Source organism: Balaenoptera borealis (assembly GCF_965194805.1).
Source record: "Balaenoptera borealis genome assembly, chromosome: 20".
In the NCBI taxonomy this organism is placed as follows: domain Eukaryota; kingdom Metazoa; phylum Chordata; class Mammalia; order Artiodactyla; family Balaenopteridae; genus Balaenoptera; species Balaenoptera borealis.
The window spans coordinates 58,416,069-58,435,900 of NC_138879.1; the positions used below are offsets into that span (position 1 = coordinate 58,416,069).

The following is a 19,832-nucleotide window of genomic DNA, read 5'->3' on the forward strand; positions in this document are numbered from 1 at the left end:
GGAGGTACCTTCAGCACCTCAGGTGGAAGGCAGGTTATCACTTCTGGGAAGTGAAGGAATACAGGTAGCTTTTATTTTGCTGTCACCTTGCTATGGAGTTCGACTTTTTAGCAGGAAACGGGGCTTGTCAGTTAAAAGGATCAAGGAGCCTGCCTTCCACTCACCAGTCTGGTCATCCAAGAGAAAAGAGGGCAATTTTACTACCTGCAAATGACTTTCATTCTCGCCAAAAGGCTCAGTGGCCACCAGAAAAAAATTTCAGAAAGGCCCTCGGGGCTTACTCTTATCAGACAGTAAAAGAGATTTTTAAAGCTGCAGTAATGAAAACAATTTGATTCTGGCACATAGACAGACAGATCAATGAGCTGAAATAGAAAGTCCCCAAAGAGATTGGAAAACATAGAACGATTTAAGGTATAAGAAAGGGAAGTTCCCAGTCATTGAGGGAAAGATGGATTATTTAATAAATGTTGTTGGAAAAACTGGCCAACCCAGAGGGGACAAGTTCAACTGAATCCTCCTTCATGTCTTTATACTAAAATAAATTAAAGGTAAAAATATATATTTAAGAAACAGAAAAGCTGTAAAAGTACCAAAAAGGAACATGAGGTAATTTTTTCATATACTCTTGGGAGAGGAAAAAGCTTTTCTAATTAAGACAAAATTCAGAAGCCATAAATAAAAATATTGATGAGGTTGACTGTATAAGTATTTAAATTTTATCCATACCAAAAATACTAAAATGACATCAAAATACAAATGAAAAGGTGGGAAAATATTTGAAAGATGGGTTATGAACAAAGGACTGAAGGGCTTAAGATAAAAACAGGACTTGCGAACCACAGGTTAAAGACCAACAAACCAATTTTTTTTAATTAGGAAAACATATAAACAAGTGGTTCACAGAGAGAGAGAGAGAGAGAGAGGAAAAAATAGAAATGGCATATAAACAAATGCAAAGAAGAAAGAAAAAACAGATGAAAATCTGTAAAATTTTTACTGATTAGGTTGGCAAAGATCAGAAAGTTTGCCAACACACGTGTTGATTAGGATGGGGGGAAACAGGCCTTCTCACCACTGTGGGGGGATGTGAATAGATGTGGCCTTTTCCGAAGGCAATTTGGTAGTTTCTGTCCAGATGAGAATGAACAGTGGCTACCACACCCCAGGAACTCCTCGTGCTGACGTGTCCCCGTGTGAGCAGAGACGTGGGACACATCAGCTCTGTTTCTGGCTAAAGACCAGAAACCACCCAAACGTCTATCAAGGGAAGGCCGGCTAAATAGCTAAGTTCATGACGGACACTCACAGGACCTTACACCCTGCAGCTGCTTAAAAGGATGCAGTGATCCTATGTGTTCCAAGAGAAACAACCTCCAAGATGGCTACGTGGGAAAAGCACCGGGCAGGACAATGTGTATCGTATGACGCGTGTGTACATTCATTCAACAAAGCTTTCCCAAGCAGCTACCTTGTACCAGGAACTGTTCCAAGCGCTGGGGACACAGTGGTGAACAAAAGAGACAGACCCTCTGCTTTCCTGAGCTGATATCCTACGGTGACAAGCAATAAGTAGATGGTGGAGTGGTCCAGCAGGTGGAAAGTGATGCAGAGAAAACCGAAGAGACATGTGAGGAGGAGTGCAGGGAATGGGCTGCAGCTCTAAATAAGCTTCTCAGGGAAAAGCTACACCGAGAAGGGGGCACTTGAGCCAAGACTCTTAGGACGTGAGGGACAGAGCTATGCACGTGGATGGGGAGGAGCCTTCCAGGCAGGAGGGTGGCAGGTACAAAAGCCTGAGAAGGGGGCTTCCCTGGTGGCGCAGTGGTTGAGAATCTGCCTGCCAATGCAGGGGACACGGGTTCGAGCCCTGGTCTGGGAGGATCCCACATGCCGTGGAGCAACTGGGCCCGTGAGCCACAATTACTGAGCCTGCGCGTCTGGAGCCTGTGCTCCGCAACAAGAGAGGCCGCGACAGTGAGAGGCCCGCGCACCGCGATGAAGAGTGGCCCCCGCTCGCCGCAACTAGAGAAAGCCCTCGCACAGAAACGAAGACCCAACACAGCCATAAATAAATTAATTAATTAAATTAAATTAAATTAAAAAAAAAAAAAAAAAGCCTGAGAAGGGAGCCTGATGGCTGGCGTGATGGGGTCCAGGAGGCTGGAGCTGCCAGGGCGAAGGAGAACGTGGAGAAGAGGTCCAGAGAGGAGGCTAGAAGAGCTTGCTGGCTGTTTGAAGGACTCTGGCTTCTTACTAAGAGGGGATATGACGTGATGTGACTTCAGGTTTTCAGAGGACAACATTTCCAAAGGGACACACATCTACTGGTTAGGGGTGGTCACCTCTTGGGAGAGGGACGGGGGAGGCAGGCAGGGAGGTGGGGACAGAGAATTGTTTTTCATCATATTCCGCAGACGTCTTTTTGGTTTCTTGACCATGTACAGGCGCGTTGCTTTTTCCATTTTTTAAAGAGCCCTTTTGCCCTGAGTGAAACACAAAATAAGGAACTTGCCCTGGAAAGGGACTCCTTTATTCCTGGGTGGCTGGATAATCCAGGGATTGCCTGCATGATGTCTTGGGTTGCGTTCCCCAAAAGCAGACTCTGAGATGAGGATTCAGGAACAAGGACTCTACTGGGGACATGAGCCCGGGAGACACAGCAGAGGAGTGGAAAAGGAGGGCAGAGGAGGAGAGGAGGCCGACGCTCAGGGCATCCTTGAGTGGATGGCTACTCAGGTACCCGAGGCTCTGTCCCACTGGGAGCTCAGAGACAGCGTGGGACTTGCTCACTTATCCACCCAGCTTAGGGGTGAGGAAGCTGGGCTGTTTGTCCTCCACCTCCCGTTGGCCATACTGAGGGCAGCTCCGGGGACCTTAATGCCCTGTCCGTCTGCGGCAGGGCATCAAGGGAAAACTCCAGGTGGAGAGCGAGGGGGGCCTGGGCTGCGGGCAAGGGAGGGGATGTGGACCAGCTGCCGCAGAGCCCATTTTGCTTTTCAAAAGTACTGGCAATGGTTTGTCCCTCGGGTACTTTTCTCCCTGCCTTTCATAAAGGATGCTGCTCTTTAATTCATTACACGTGAAGATGGAATCGATAGAAGGGGACAGGGTGGGCTTGGAGATGTTCCGAAAACCCAAGTCTCCTGGGGCACGAGAGACGGGGATCACCCCGGAACGAGGGTGTGGATGCAAACACCACCTGCCTGTGGCGCTCTGCTGGGAAAAAGAGTTCCAACAAAATCTTTAGTTTGCCATTTTTTTTTAAGAAAAGGAATTGTAGATGGCGGTCCCTGTTTGGACGTACCTGGGATGCCCCACCCTCTCATCTACCCTGTTCATGTCACTCTCCTGCTCCAAGCCCAGCTCTTGCAGGAACCCTCCTGGAGGAATTCCAGCTGCCTGCTCTGGGCTACCGGGAGAGGCCCCACACTCGGGCCTCCAGGCCCCCTTCCCTGGTCCATGACAGGCGTCAGCAGAGGATCGGGAAGACCTGGAGGGACTGCATTCAAATCCTCGACCAAGGGGCTTCCCTGGTGGCGCAGTGGTTGAGAATCTGCCTGCCAATGCAGGGGACACGGGTTCGAGCCCTGGTCTGGGAAGATCCCACATGCCGCGGAGCAACTGGGCCCGTGAGCCACAATTACTGAGCCTGCGCATCTGGAGCCTGTGCTCCACAACAAGAGAGGCCGCGATAGTGAGAGGCCTGCGCACCGTGATGAAGAGTGGCCCCCGCTTGCCACAACTAGAAGAAAGCCCTCGCACAGAAACGAAGACCCAACACAGCCATAAATAAATATTTAAAAAAAAAAAAAAAATCCTCGACCAAATCACTGGACCTCTCTGATCCTCTGTTTCCTTGTCTTCAGAAAGACCGGGTGAGATTAAAGGAGCCACCCTTCCACGTCCTCCCTCATTCTGTGGTTCTAAAGCATCTGGGTTTTGGTACAGCCCATGAACTGACTCAGAAACTATCATGACCAAAAAATAGAGCTCAGAAGGCTCCGAGCAGGCCCAGCTTTGCTGGAACAAGGCACGACTTCTCAGGCTGACAACATGGAGTCAGTGGATGACTTGGAAGGGGACCCCTCCCACTTGAGGAGGCGATGCCGGTATACACTTTTAAGATCTCTTGTGAGCTCCTCAGAGGCGGGCCTTACATCCTGCTTTTCCTCACCCCCCATATTTAAGGGTGAGCTATAATGTTCACAGTGCCAGGCTAGGGAGAGAGGAATCCGAACAGGGTTTAGTCTCCACTAACAGATCTTGCTATTTCCCTGCCTAAAACCCCGCAGTGGCTGTCGGTCATTCTTAGGAAAAAGTCTGTCTTTCGTCTTTGTGTCTTGAGGTGACCCACTCTCACCCTCTGCCTCCCCAGCCTCCACTTGGGTCCCTCAGCCCACACCACTCCCCCGACACTGGGGCTTCTCAGAGTGTGCTCTTCAGGCCTCCTTCAAATATATAATATGGTATTATTAGCTATAATCAGCACACTGTACGTTAGATCCCATTCATCTTATAATGGGATCAACTTGATCCCAATTTGACCAATATCTCCCCACTCCCCCCACCCCCAGCTCCTGTAACCACCGCTCTATTCTCTGTTTCCCTGAGTTTAGCTTTCTTAGATTCTACCTATAAGTGATATCCTAAAGTATTTGTCTTCCTCTGTCTAACTTATAAAATAGGCCTTTTATTGAGACTGTGTCTTTGCTGGTTTAATAATTTTTCAATAAACAAATAAGGGCTGCACTTTCATAAATTTGTGATGTAGTGGGGATGGAGGTGCAGATGGGGGAGGTGAAGGTGAAAGCGGTGGTCATGGTCACGGTGGTGGTGATGATACTAGTAATAGCTGTAGATGGAGGTGAAGGTGGAGGTGGTGATGGTGATGGTGGTGGTGGTGTGGTCATGGTCATGGTTATGGTGATGATACTAGTAATAGCTGTAGATGGAGGTGAAGGTGGAGGTGGTGGTGGTGTGGTCATGGTCATGGTTATGGTGATGATACTAGTAATAGCTGTAGATGGAGGTGAAGGTGGAGGTGGTGGTGGTGATGGTCATGGTGATGGTGGTGGTGGTGATGGTCATGGTCATGGTCATGGTGACGATACTAGTAATAGCTGTAGATGGAGGTGAAGGTGGAGGTGGTGGTGGTGGTGGTCATGGTGATGGAGCTGCTGATGGAGACGGTGGTGGTGCTGTTGTGTGTATCCTGCCAGGAGCTCCCCACCCTTGGACATCAGAAGGCATAACTTCCCCACATTCTGCCAGCAGGACCCCGAGAGGACAAGACAAAAGCCCTCTACTAACTGTTCTGAAGCCCCAACTGCACTGTGTTCTGTTGAATATTGTGATTGTCTTCTCCAGGCCAGGAGAACTAAACCACCTCTTAGAAATAGGCCACTTGGTATCCCAGTGGCAATTCTGGGACCAAGAGGGAGGTTATTGACACGGGAAGGGAAGGTGGAGGTGGCTCCAGTGCCTCCAGGATTAAGGGGGAACTGGCCCTGGATTCTGAGTTAACGGGCATGCGCTGAGATCCATGTTGGAGATGGAGCTGGCCCTCACCAGGCAACAGCGTTCAGATTTAGGCTGTGGGCCTCCCAAAATAGAGACTTCCAATAGAATTGTAATTTACTCTGTTGTGCTTCTGCCACCCCCAGGCCTTCAGGGTAGACTTGCTGATGCGACAACCTGGGAGAGCCGTGCTTTGAGAAACCACAGGGGGACCCAATGGCTGCGCTGGGGAGAAGTGGGACAGCAGTGACCTGGGACCGTGGGGCAACTGCTCTGGAGTGAGACGATGGCCAGGGTGACAGGGGCCCCGAGGGGCGGTTTTGTGAGCTACGCAAGCATTCCTCAGAGCTTCCCAGAGAGCATCTGGGCACTCCCCACGGGCCTCAGGAGGGAGGCTCAGACCCAGGATCCGAGCATTAAAGGGACCTGCTTCTCCTAAAGTTTGTGGAGCCTGGGCCATCTCGGTTCACTTCTACCGCAAGGAGCCTGAGTCACTTAAAACAAGCGTCATTTAATTTTGCAATGGCAAAAAAAATAAATAACAATGAAATTCAAATGGAAAGGAAGGAGGGGAAAAAAAAAAGGAGGGAGAGGCTCTGCAGACAAGGGCAGAAAGAGGAAGGGCGTGGAGCAGGGACCCTGCCATTCCCTGGGTTGAAACACACCCCCTGCCCCGGTCTACAGAGGGACCTCCACGAACCCGGAAAATCTGGTGGAAAGCATGGAAAGCCAGAACTGGTCTCTTTGCTCCGAGACCTGGGGAAGTTGAGGTGAGGCTCAGTGGGCCAGAGGCCAGATGCTGAGGGCTTGGGCCTGGTCCCTGCCCGGGGTCTGGTGGGGGAAACACAGGGGCTAGGGGCCTGCCTTGAAGCTGCCTCGCCAGCCCTCCAGCCAAACAGGCAGGAAGTGAGTGGCCTGGGTGAGCAGCGTGCAGATGTGGGCGCTGCCTGTGTTGCTTCGTGGGGCTGGGAGGGAGAGGCTGTGGCCTGAACCTCGGCCCAGCCCGGGGACAGCTCCATGGTGCTACAGAAACAAACAAGACAGCCAGACAAGCATACACTGAAGGCAGCTCTGCAAAGTTCAAAAAATTCAGCAGGCCACTAAACTTCAGTTTGGCCAAAATTTCGCCATGACCTCACCGCTTTTCATGAGCAGCTGCCCTGATACTAATCCTGCTTCCTTCTCTAACCCCTACCTCATGAGCCTGGGGAGGGCACAGCAGGAGCTCAAAGCAAGAACGCTCTCACAGAATCCTGTGCTTCTCTGTAACACCCCTCGCAACTGCGATGCGATAAAGTGATTGTCCAGTGTCTGCACCGCCAGACGGAAGCCTGAGTGTCTGCCCTGCTCACGGCTGGGCCCCCAGCAGGGTACCTGGCACGAGCCAGCACCCAGCGCATATGTGTCGGGTGCCCTCGATCGGCACGGCTGCAAATGTGGGAAAGGGAGAAACTGTTAGGTCTATGAAATTTTGTCCCTTCTGATAAAGCCCGGAGGAAATATGTGTAATTAACTTGGAATTCCATCAGATAGGCATGGATTGGTCGTTTAAAAGGACAGACTGACTAGATGTTACATTTTAGGAGACTGTGTCTCCAGCTCCTCTATCCCTCCCATGTCCTACAAGGAAGGGCACGTCCAAGGTGCCAACTGGGTTCTTTGTTCGAATCACACTAGCAGGACCAGAAGGAACTTTACAGCAAAGGTGCTGCTGCTTGCCTCAAAGTTTCTACACACCCCGGCCGAGTGGTTTCTCCAGCCTCTGGATATTACAAAAGAAACCACCGCTTCGCTGTGCATTCTGTTTCAGGTGTCAGGACCTGGTGTTGTAAATCATCCGCTCAGTAAGTAATTGAGCCCCAGCCGTGTGCCAGGCTGTGGGCCGAGCTCTGGGAAGGTGACCGTGAGCAGGACTGACCTTGTCCAGCTCTCACGGCACCTCCAGACCCTCCCTCCCAGCTCTGCTGGTGCAGCGGCAGACGGTGAGTTGGCTCTGGTGGATGGGTCACACACGACGGGCTTCTAGTGAAGCCACTGCCTGACAGATTCATTGCTGAACCTGAGGGCCAGCAGCCACAGGCCGGACACACCTGCCCTCTCGAGGACGCGCCAGCAGGACTGCCAGTGACGAAACCGAGGAGGAGGAGGAGGAGGAGGAGGAGGGGACAGAGGGGGAGTGGGGGAGGGGAGCCGGGTACAGGGGAGGCAGCCTGGACGTGGGCTTCAGGGCCTGGGTTCCAGCCCCAGAGGGGCTCACTTCCTTCAGGGTCAGCTAGGAGAGCAGACAGAAGCCTCTAGACAGTGAACGGACGTAGACGCGCTGCAACACACCAAAGTGTGCGCACAGGTGCTGGCGCACGCGCGGCACTCGGAGTGGGCTTCCTTCCAGCCGTCACTGCCTCTGGAACCAATTCCTCTCTGCACAAACCCCTCCAGACTGGCGGGTCCGCAGAAACCAGGCCGACTTGCCCGAAGCGCTGTGCTTCTCACCTGCCTTGTCTACCAAAAGCATTGGAGGGTCCTGGGTGGCTGAATAGTTAGATCTGCAGAGGAAGTGGATTGGTACCACGAGCTCTGCCGGGCCCCCAGCCATAGAAGCTTCCTAGAAAGGCCTCAGGTGGGGTGGGAGTTTTTATTTGCCCTGGAGTAGAGAGCCTGGGAGAAGAGATGGGGGTCTCGGCACTAAGCCCAAGGTCATTTTCACGACAGTGTTTATCCCGCCCTGTCCATCCCGCCCTGTCCCATGTGGATATCGGATCATGGTCAGGACCAAGGCACAGAATATGGGATGGCAGGGGGCCCCTCCTAAAGCTGGGGTGTTCCCGAATCCCCTGCCAGCCCTGCCTGCCCTCACCCCCACCCCTACTGCCCCAGAGGATCCCTCATGCACACGGCCCCGCCCCGCCCCACTGGTTTAGGGCACTGCAGTGTGATTTTCAAGTGCCCAGGTGGCTGGCTGAGGCGCTGGGTCCCTGGTAAGAGATGCGGGTGGGGAGGGGGTAGTGAAGGAGGAAGAGGGAGGGTTTCCTGATTATTTGACAAACACAAACCCAGGCCTGAGCTTCAGTCCGGGCTCTGACGACATCAGCTCACAGTAAACCCCAGGCCCCTGTTTACTTCCCCCTCCGGCTCGCATCCCGTCTTATCTGTGGCCCCGATAACCTGCCACCCCTGCCCGTCACTCCAGAAGGGAGGGGCTTCCAAGAAGCTTCTAGGTACGAATGACTCAGCGAAAGCTGAAAAGAGCCGCTCGGTCCTGACGGGCACCCTGGCCAGCCCACATCTCACAAAGCACTTCTACGATCTTTTTTACCACCTCTGCTGACACGTGGAGCGAGGCTACGGGGCTGGGACTTTGCTGCAGGTCTCCGTCTCCAGGGACACGGAGCCAGTCCCTGGTTGGGGTCCCTGGGCTACGGGTGACTTCTCCTCCACCTCCCGGGACCCCCACCAAATCCCAGGGGTCAAAACCCCTACCTCGGGGTACCCAGCTTTTATCCACGTCCTAAGAAAAGATGAAGGGGACTGTGGGGCAGTCGCGCCTCCTACAGTAAGGTCCTCCGGCACACGAAAGGAAGAGGAGGATTTGCTGTCAGTCAAGTCCATGGGTCGCCCAGGCCCCTGGGTTTAGGCCTTCCCCCCGCCCCCCCCCCGCCTCCCTTGCCAGGTGGAGGGCTCCCAGGCCACCGCCAAGCACCCGGCCCGCACCCACCACTACTGCAGCCTTGTTTACACAGTCACCGCCCCAGGGACCTGCGAACCCAGCTTGGCCTTGAGGGGACTCCCTCCTTTCCAAGGAATTAGACTGTTTCTCTCTCAGAAACGGCCTCAGGAGACCACGCGTCTGGACCGCAGTCACAGACACAAGCCATTTTCATCACAGCATAGAGTGCGGATGTCCTTGGCTCCTGCTTGTGTGGTTGTAACAGGCTGAGAATTAAACTAATCTAAACAATACTATCTATAAAACAACCATTTGTACGTAGAGAGTATATGTGTGTAGAAACTATCAAACACCTAGAGATTTAAAAAAACAGAAACAACAAAAAACCCAAAAAACCATGTAACTACTCTGCCTTCAAAGGAATTGAAAGAAATCACCCCAAATCCCTGCAAACACGAACACAATGAGGATCTATAATCCATAGCTTCCCAAACATACTCTGGCTATAAACCCCCATAAAAGGATACAAGAGAGAAAAATTCTCGTTGGGAATTTATCACCAGCCTCCATGTCTATAAATGTTCCGTGGACCCAAATACAGTCATTCAGATTCACTGGAAATCACCTATTCTTTTTGCAAAAATTCATTCTGGCCAAGAGCTGGGAACCCAGGAATGGGTCTTGAGCTCCTAATTCGTGCAGCTTCTACACAGCTCACAGCAGCCAGCGTGGAGCCCAAACGTTTCTGCAAGACTCTTGGATGCAGCGAACGCGTTCGTAGGGCAAATTCAGCCTCTTCCAGCAACTAGCACATTGCATCCTCTAGGTCTCCGTGAGGGAAACAGGGTGAGTATTAACTGCTTCACAAATATAAGCAGAGAAACTCAGGTGAGGGCAAAGAAGAGAGATCCTACCAATGAAGCCATGCTCAGCAGACAAGCCCCAAGCCTGAGGCCGTGTGGTCTGCCTGTCATAACTCGATCCTCTTTGTGTCTAAAGACAAAGTCTTCTGCGTCCAGGCTGAGTACAGCATCGTTTGCTTTGAGGCCAAGTGGGAACAGCTCAGAGCATGGGTGGACCAACGCCAGCTGCGTCTGACAAAGCATAGCTGGGGTCCAGCCGGGAACCTCTCCCCCAGCCAACTAAGCTCCACAAGCCTTAAAGAACTACAGGGGAGAAAAATCCTCCATTTCTCAGCAGGGGACGCCCGGGTCGCCACTGCCACTTTGTAAACCCTCCAAGGAACAAACATCCCAATACCAGGTCCAGGTGCCAAGTGGGGCAGCAAGGTGGGATCGCCCAGAACCCCACCGGGCAGGTAATGAGCTCATCTTCCCTTGGCTCCAAGCCCATCCTTTTGCACTCTGCTTTGAGATGCAGGGTTTGGGATCCTGCAAATCACATTTCTGCCCCCCTCCCGGTGAGGCTCTGCCCATCAGAAGAGCCAGAGGGAGTCTGGAGGCTGGAGGAAGAAGAAGGAACTCGCTCCTGATTTGCTTCCTGTTTACCTCTGTTGGCTTCCTGTCGCTTTCTGTTTCCCCCAGCAATTCTCGTTCACTCGGACGGTGTCAACTCCTTCCAGAAACAAATATTTGAGTCCCATTTTGGTTTTCCCAACAATCTCAGAACGAGCTTCGGGGTGTCCGTCAGCCAAACAGCTCCCCCTCCTCAGAGGCGGGGCTGCCACCCCCAAACGGGTCTCCTGCGAGCTCAGGGCACCAGCGTCTGGGATCTGAGATGAGCCCACCTGCCCCTTCTCCGAGCGTCTAACTCTTAACGAGCTCACGTCTTCTCTTCGTCCCCCCAGCCTGCTTCCTGCGGGCGCCGCCTCCATCCACATCTCTGTGCCCTCTTCCTGCCTTTGCAGCTACCTGGCTAGAAATTCTTTCTATCAAAGGATCTCTGGTGTGATTGCTGTCTCCTGCCTGGACCAGGACTGATTCACCCCCAGCTGGGTCCTAAGCATCTATGGCAGGATCTAGAGCCTGGGGCTTCCCACCCGCACACGACTGCACTGCCAGACGGGGTGCCCTCACCCCCTCCATGGCCCACATTCCATCTGGTTGATCTCAGCCGACCTCTGCCCGAGCAGAGGCAAGTCCCAACGCAAAAGCCGTCACGAAATGTGTGGCAAATGGCCCTTAACTGCTGTACAAGCTTGGGGGGCGGCTGCAGGGACTCCCCGTTAAACGTCGGGGTGTTTCTCCTCGCCGGCCAGCAGTGGGCGGTACGGAAGCATCCTCGTCCTCGGCTTCCGGGAGAAGATGACCTTGTTGTAGTCGGCGGTGGGACTTGCCCTGGCATCCGCGTGGAAGCGGGTGCGCTCTGGCACCACGGGGGGACCCGTGGCCGACGTGGGGAAAGGGCCCCACCCCGAGGGCGTGGTCTCTGACCTCACGTCCTTGAACGTCATGCTGCCTGAGGGCTTGGAGGACTTTCTCCTTTTCGGCTGGGTGACGCTGGGAGGCTCGCTCTGCCTGCATGTCGGCCGGCTCTCCTCGGCCGTTTGCAAGCGTTCCAGGTCTCTGGCTTTGCTTTTCTCAATCAGTCTTTTCACCAGCGGGGATGTGTACGTGACATAGGCGGGCCACAGGTCATGTTTCTCAAGCAGATTCACCGGAAGCCCGATGTTTTCTGTCAGTTCTACCGGCAAAGAGAAACACGGGCAATTTAGAGGCACTCGCGGCCAATGATTCCATTCTTTAAGGGTCGGAGGGTATTGGAACTACATGTTGGATTTCTCCCCGTCATGCGTGATAGCCCTTCCACCCCCTGTATTCAGTGGGAATAACATCAAATCCGAAGTTGGGAGACATGGACTTTCCTGGCAGTCCAGTGGTTAAGACCCTGTGCTTATCGGAGAACGGATTACTTTACAGGTTCATCCGCGAACATTGGCAAGTGCCAGGGAGTGTGTCCACTGCCTCCTGCCAACGTCCAAGGACTAAGAGACCGGGTGGCTTCTGACGAGGTCACGGGTGAGGTGGGGAGCGGTGGCCGGGAGACCCCACTTTGAGAACCATCGGTCCAGGGCCACGCCACTCCACCTCTGTGAGCACTGGACCCCGGGAGAGCCTGGGAAAACACGGCCGCGGGGTCCCGCCCCAGGGATGCAGACTTCACAGCAGCTCTGGGGACCGGAGAACTTGCATTTCTAAGTCACTCCCGGGCGCCGCTGCTGGTTTGAGCACCTACTGTGCGTGGCCCTGGTTGAGGCTGAATAAGCTCTAAATCTTTCTTATGGCTGCAACATACACGAGGCCCGGCTTGTGCAGGTGGGAAACACGGCCCTCAGGTGAGCGACTGCCAGACTTTCCACCCCTTTTCCCTCCTCATCGAGGAACCACTGTGGAAGGCAAGGGAGCGAGCTCTTGACAGGGGTCACCTTCAACGCCACTGCATTTATAAGTAAATCACTCCCAATGTCAGTGTTTTATTATAATATACCTGACGAAGCATAGCATCCTAAAGATTCATTCATACTCTTAAAAAAAAAAAAAAAGTGAGTTTTTGTCAAGCCTAGTCAGATCCAGGCCTCACGGACTCCTTACTGCTAAGTCTTGGTGGCAATCTTTCATGACAATACGTTTTTAGAAGAATTCACAATATCATTTTTCTGAAGCTAGGGAAGAAATAATGCTCAAATAGTCCTCTAAGCTAGAGCGAGTTTCATGTAATAATAATAATGATACAATGGAAGTTGAAGCATCTTATGTCTCCTTCTAAGACCTAGAATCTCAGAATATCAGGCCATCCATTCCAAGTCCCCAGCAACACAGAGTATGTCATCCAAGGGGTCACCGTCCTTGCTTGCCCACCTCCAACCAAAGGGAATTCCTGGCTTATCCTCCACATTTGTAGGGCTATTAGAAACGTGAGTACCAGGAGTCCCCTGGCGGCCTAGTGGTTAGGATTCGGCGCTTTCACTGCCGTGGCCCGGGGTTCAATCCCTGGTCAGAGAACTGAGATCCCACAAGTCGTGTGGTGCGGCAAAAACAAACAAACAAAAAAACATTGAATTATACAATAAAAATAAGTGTATTTTTTTTAAGAAAGAAAGAAATGTGAGTACTTCTCCCCATACATACAACAGGATTAATCAATCATGTCAGACGGTGGAAAAATGATCTGAGCCGGCGATATTTGGGGGATGTGGGATCATTCATCCTTGCTTCTAAGCCTCTAGTTTATGAGCCCTGAAGCTTCAAAGAAGCCCAGTTACTAGTGAATCGTTTGTTTCAACAGCATCCCCCTCAGAGCCCCTTGCCCCATCCTGCTGCCCCCATAACAGCCTCCATGGTGATAGGACAATTCCACAGACTGGTAGGTTTTCTCACACCTGCCGATGCAGAGACTAGGATACTGTAAAATCAAGGGCGGGAATGTCCGAGACAGCCTCAAAACTCACGGGGAGGACTTGTTTAAAAATCAAAGGAAAGGGACTTCCCTGGTGGTGCAGGGGTTAAGAACCTGCCTGCCAATGCCGGGGACACGGGTTCGAGCCCTGGTCCAGGAAGATCCCACATGTCACGGAGCCACTAAGCCCATGCGCCACAACCACTGAGCCTGCACTCTAGAGCCCGTGAGCCACAACTACTGAGCCCATGTGCCACAACTACTGAAGCCCGCACGCCTAGAGCCTGTGCTCTGCAACAAGAGAAGCCACCACAGTGAGAAGCCTGTGCACCGCAACGAAGAGCAGCCCCCGCTCGCCACAACTAGAGAAAGCCCACGCGCAGCAACGAAGACCTAAAGCAGCCAAGAGTAAATACATAAAATAAATAACTATAAAAAAAATAGAAAATCAAAGGAGAGAAATAGTCGACGTTAAGTCTGAAGACAAGCTGTGGGCTCTGATAATTTCCTCCAACTCTGGCACGCAGGGTCCATTCTGTGTCCCTAGAAATGAAACGCAGACCAGCGGTCCCCAGAGAGAGGTAGCATTGCCGGGGCAGGAGGCATGACACTGAAGGGGTTTTCTTGTTTCTCCTTCAGGCACGAAGGCCCGTGTTCAATCCTCTGGGTTTTCAAGCCCAGTTCCTCCCTCCCACCCCCCAGTCTCATATCCCAGCATCCCCAGAATCTAGTCTGATTGGCCGGGTTTGGCCCAAGTAAGGAATGACACTTGTCTGGAACCTGATCTGTGACCTGGATCATGTCTCTTCACTCCGTACGACCTTTGTTATCTCACTTACGAGATGAGGACGAGCTCCTGTCCTGCTTCTCTCACAGAGGCGTGGTCGTTATAATAAAATGTTATAATAAAAATAAAGTGCTCCTACATCAGTGCCCCCAGTTTCGCTGCGTGTGGGGATTACTGGGGATCTTTAAAAAAATTCAAATACCTGGCTCCGCCCTGCCTCCACCCCCCCACATTGTGATCTAATTGGAATAAGATACAACACAGGCAGCGGAATTAAAAGCTCGATTCTAACGTGCATCAAGGTTTGGGAACAGCTATCGTAGAATCTAAACCAAAAAAAAACCACTGAAGATTTATAGGGTTTTAACTATTTCAGAGATAGGAAACAGGTCCAGGAGGTCACTTCAGTCCTTTTAAAGTTCTAAGGCACAGATTTAAGAATTTACACATTCAATTCAGACGTATATTCAAGGATTCTTTGTTATGTATGTTCAGGACTGCATATCAGTGGCCTTTAGCATTTTAAAGGACCCTGGAGCATTCCCACCACCACCTGCCTATACGGGAATCACTGAGACCAAAGACCCAGTGTCTTAAAGTGCTGAGCTAAGAACACTGGGGCTGAGGATGGTGCTTTGGTGCAGAACTAATTCACGCTCTATCTGTGGCCACAAGCTGCATCCTTATCTCGGAAAACCATCCTGCAAAAGGATTTTGTGGGTTCCAGGCAGGACTGATTGGATGAGTGGGCACGAGTCCACCCCACTCAGACTGTTTGCCCCACAAATGCTGTGAAAGTAGTGCTGTTTGCACACCCCTGATGGGCAAGACAGTATCTTACTCCAGTGTGTCCTGAGCTGTGCCCCCAGAGAATGCAGGAATCTCTCAAGATGTTAAGAGGTGTTACTTAAAGGAGGGAAAAAGTCCATGGCAAAGACCACCCTCTAAGGCTGCATATACTGTTTAATCCAGGGGGCCCAATCCACATAGTCTGTGTGGTTTTGCAATAGAAATACAGCAAGCCTGTCCGCAGTCCGGTTGGCTTGAAAGACGACGTGTTAAATTCCTTTAGTGCAGGAATTTCAGAGCCTGTGATAGGCTGACTTGTTCTGTAACTCTCCAAAGGGAGACTGGGATGCAGCAACCCCTAACCTCATATGACCAGGGAATCATTCATTCATTCATTCATTCACTGGGAAGGGCATCTCAGGGAACTAGTAACCAGGGAAACGGTTGGGAGAACTCTGAAACGAAGTCCTCGCCAGCCCTTGTTTTGGAAACCTGAGCATCAGAGAATGTTCTGCCATAAGTGGACAGAGGGACAAACTTGCTCAGGGTATAGCTGGGTCTTCAATGACTCACTTCCTCCAGAATCAGCCTCGGAAGGTTGGCCTCACGAAGGTGCCCATACCCAGAAGAGCCAAGCCAATGCGAGGGCCCAGCACTCCCTGGAAAGCAGACCCACTTCCCTCTGTCCTCTCTGCTCTGCCCTAACCTGCAGGCATCCTGTCTTGCTTGCGTCTCCTCTCACTTTCCTCCCTGAACCATCCGGGGAGCTTGTCTGGCCCCCGAGGGAGAACCACATTTTCGCCAACAGGAAGCTGATGCAGAGCTTCTTTTCACCTCTGCGTGTTACCCTCCTCAACCTCCTGTTTCCTCCCCTGCCCACTCTTTCCTTATCTGCCCTCTGGCTACTACTCATTTATTTGGGGTGAAGAGGAAGCTTCCACTTAGGCCACAAGGGCCTTGGGAGGCTTATCTCTAGGAGCTGGGCATGAATCAACTTGGTGCCACGTGGGGTGTCTGTGCTGATCTTCATCCCAAGCGGCGCCCCCATCTTACAGGCCGAGGGTACGCTTTGACCCCCTCCCCGCACTTCAGACCTGGGGAAGCCCAGTGCCCCCGACAGACCTCCCGTGAGCGCCACCCCCGTCACGACTCTCTCCACCTCTTCACCCTGCCCCGTCCCCGGAGGCCATGGAACTGATGGGCTCCAGGGGGCCGCCACGAGATCACAATTTGACGCTAGGGAGCCCTGAGAATTCCAGAGCTGTTGACGCAGAGGGGAGCGGGGTGGGGAGGGGCAAGTCGGTGTCCCCTCGCCCCTCACTATGGGACAACGTGCTGGCCACCTTCTCTTCTGCAAACACACACACTCCAGGGAGAGGAGGAACAAGCCCATTACTGAGCTCTGTTAAAAAGCCAAGTCGCACATGACGGGCAGCTTTGGTAGCTGATACACACCACGCCTCTTTCTGGGGGGGGGCAACGATCTCCAAGCACACCATGGGGGGGGTGGGAGATGGGAGTCTCATGAGAAGGGACGGTCTTGTAACACAGACCTGGCATCACCGATTCACCGTTGTGGCGGGAGGGAGGGGACATGCCGCTTCTTGAGAACCCTTCTGTACCCTCCATATTCTCTAGTGATTATGCACGGACTTTGAGGGACACGAAAGTGGAAACAGAGTTCAAGTACCCACGGCCGCACGACATCAGTTCACTCATGCACGCAGGCATCCCACAAACCTACGCCGAGCTCCAAACACTGCACTTCGAAGAGGTGCGGGTCCCGCGCTCACGCAGAACCCGCTGGGGGTGCTCCATGCTCACCTCTTGCCTCGGGGGGTCTACCCTTCTCAGTGCCAAGGGTCCACAAGGCACGTTCGTTTCCCATGCTGACAACAGATCAAACAAGACTAATGCATGCCACCTGAGTCATCAGAAACAAAAGCAGAGAAATTCCTGTAGAGACCAGAACAAGTCCCCTCGGCCACCCTGCAGACGGGTGTCCAGTGCCTGCACGTACCAGGCCCAAAGCAGAATGAGACCGAGCCTTGGTTCAAGGGGCTCCCTGCCCAGTGAGGAGACAGACCACAGGCTTCCTAACTCAGCCTGGGTGGGGAGGGATGGCAAGAAACAGGTTCAGGAAGAGAAGATGATCGTGCTGAGTCCTGAAGGACGGGGGTGGTGGACGGCAGGCCTCGAGGGTCTCACATCCCGAGTGAACTGCATCTCTGCTCGGAGCCCACAGTCCTCTCTGTGTGCGGATCACACCGGCTGTTTCCACGCGGCATGGATTCTGCATAGGAACCGCGAGGCTGAGTTGGCTGGATAAACACCTGACAAACGCGTTACAGGAAGAAGCATTGGGCACTGGGTAAAACTACGAATCTGAATTTTATATGTACCTGAGGAATGTTCAATTATAAATACTAAAATTCCCACTTTAAGATGTAATACAAAGACCCGTTAGGCTAAAAGCACCCATGGCCGTAAGTGTCTAGAGATCAAGTTTCAAATTTTTTAATGTAATTTCCAAAACAAGCCCATCAGGCCTGATCAGAGGAGAGCTTTTCAGTCTTTTCCTTCCGTGGCCGTTTTGGGGCAGCCGGGTACACTGATAGGCTAGACCGCTAGGAAAGAGATGAAAAAACAGGCAGCAAGAACTAGCCCTGCCTTTTCGTCCTCAGGAAACCAGACATGAAAGGCTTCAAGCAGTTTGTGCTCGGAGACCCTGTCTCTGCCTGACAGCTGGCTCAGGAGTAAAGGGACCATGAAAATGTGTGGATTCACAATGTGTAATCAGTCAGAAAGAGGATGTCCTGCTCCTCGGGAACAATGAGGGAAACAGACAGGCATCTCCCAGGGCTGGCCGCAGTCAGTGGGCCCGGCCACCCCCTTTTACGACGCTCAAAGCACTAGCAACCCGGGCCAGTGTTTGCTTTGAAGAAGGTGACTTGCTAACTGCTAACATTGGTTACCTTCAGGTCAGGGACCAGGGGACCAGAGAGCGAAGGAGGGAATTCAAATTTCATTTCACCCCTTAATGAAAAGTGTGAATTTTTAACATGGCATATATTAATTACATTTAAAATATCTTGGGGCTTCCCTGGTGGCGCAGTGGTTGAGAATCTGCCTGCCAATGCAGGGGACACGGGTTCGAGCCCTGGTCTGGGAAGATCCCACATGCCGCAGAGCAACTAGGCCCGTGAGCCACAATTACTGAGCCTGCGTGTCTGGAGCCTGTGCTCCGCAACAAGAGAGGCCGCGATAGTGAGAGGCCTGCGCACCGCGATGAAGAGTGGTCCCCGCTTGCCACAACTAGAGAAAGCCCTCGCACAGAAACGAAGACCCAACACAGCCATAAATAAATAATAAATAAATAAATAAATAAATAAATTTAAAAAAAAAAAAAAAGTCTCCAAATGGTTCTCCTTGCACTCAGACTAAAAACTAAGTTCCAAAAAAAAAATTTGTTAAAATATCTTTAAGAAAAAATATAAAAGAAATCTCAAGCAAATCCTAGAAACTATGCTTTCTTTTACAAAACAATATTGTAGGTAATAATTAGGAGCAAAATTTTATTTTTTTATCCTTGTATTAATTTGATTTTTCTGCCTGTTTACCTGTATATATTTTTCTTAATTGGGGAATTTTTCATAAGGCCTTGTTCCACCTGATTATTTTCTTAAACTTTGCTTTAAACATATTAAAATCCTTCATCTTGTTTAAAAAAAAGAAGTGACTTGCATTTGAGACTCTGCCTAGAAGCAAAGAACTAAAGTGGCTGTGGCTGCCTTCTGCAGGGTTCAATTATCCCACCAACACGTTGACAGCTTGGCCTCAGTGTCAGGCTTTATCCCAGTTCACGCCAGGATGTGAGAAAATCCAGGCATCACACTTTGCACCTAACTCTTGGGTCACCCGTAAACACAAATTGCAATGAAATCAAACCCCCAACTGTCTGGGGTGAGTTGTCCGCAGCTGAACCACAATCTAGATAAACCACCCTTGTGAAAATTAAGGGTTTGACTTTGGCTGCACCTTGTCCTGAATCTCTTCATTCATACTCAGCAATAATTTCAGTCCTAAAACAGCTTACAAAATGGAAATGAAACAAAAGGAAGATGCGACGTTTGGGGATGAAGCAAAGGAAGGAAAGCTGCGTAGATGGATACTTGGCACCGGTAAAGTTGGAAGATGGAGTGAAGGAGGCTGGAACCAAAGCCGTGCAAAGACGACCCTGTTCAATAACTGGAGTCCCACACTCCTTCCCACATCACCAGCCCCACGTTCACTAGCAGACTGTGAGCGGGAAATAGAGCAAATCATCCCCTTTCCCAGAAAAGCAACTCAAGGCATATGTCATGTCAATGATGGTCAGCTGCATTTTGCTGTATTTCTTTTTCTTATTCTTTTCTTTTTTTTTTTTTGGCCAAGAGGTTTTCGGGATCTTAGCTCCCCAACCAGGGATCGAACCCAGGCCCCTGCAGTGGAAGCACAAAGTCCTAATCACTGGCCCACTAAGGAAGTCCCTATTTGTATGTCTTCCCATAACGGGAATTATAAATCAGCATTAGAGAAAGTTTGGAAATGCTATGTTTTAATCTCACAATCCCATTACCATCACACGACTCTGACCTATGTGCTCTCACCTAGTTCTAACATGGTTATGGGCACAAAACGTACTTTCGTCTTTGAATCCACCCTTGTGGTCTTAGA

General features: G+C 51.5%; 2 protein-coding genes across 2 annotated transcripts in view; both read right to left on the reverse strand.

The window, feature by feature from the left end:
• The window catches only part of TEKT3 (tektin 3), a 178,246-nt gene that overhangs the window by 85,539 nt on the left and 72,875 nt on the right, over positions 1 to 19,832 (reverse strand). The window lies entirely within an intron of this gene.
• Positions 4,989 to 19,832, reverse strand: part of CDRT4 (CMT1A duplicated region transcript 4) — a 39,706-nt gene continuing 24,862 nt past the window's right edge. The window contains exon 2 of the mRNA XM_082373378.1: positions 4,989 to 11,827. Within this exon, the coding sequence (XP_082229504.1) occupies positions 11,370 to 11,827 (458 nt within the window). The 3' untranslated portion in view covers positions 4,989 to 11,369. The remainder of the gene's footprint in view (positions 11,828 to 19,832) is intronic.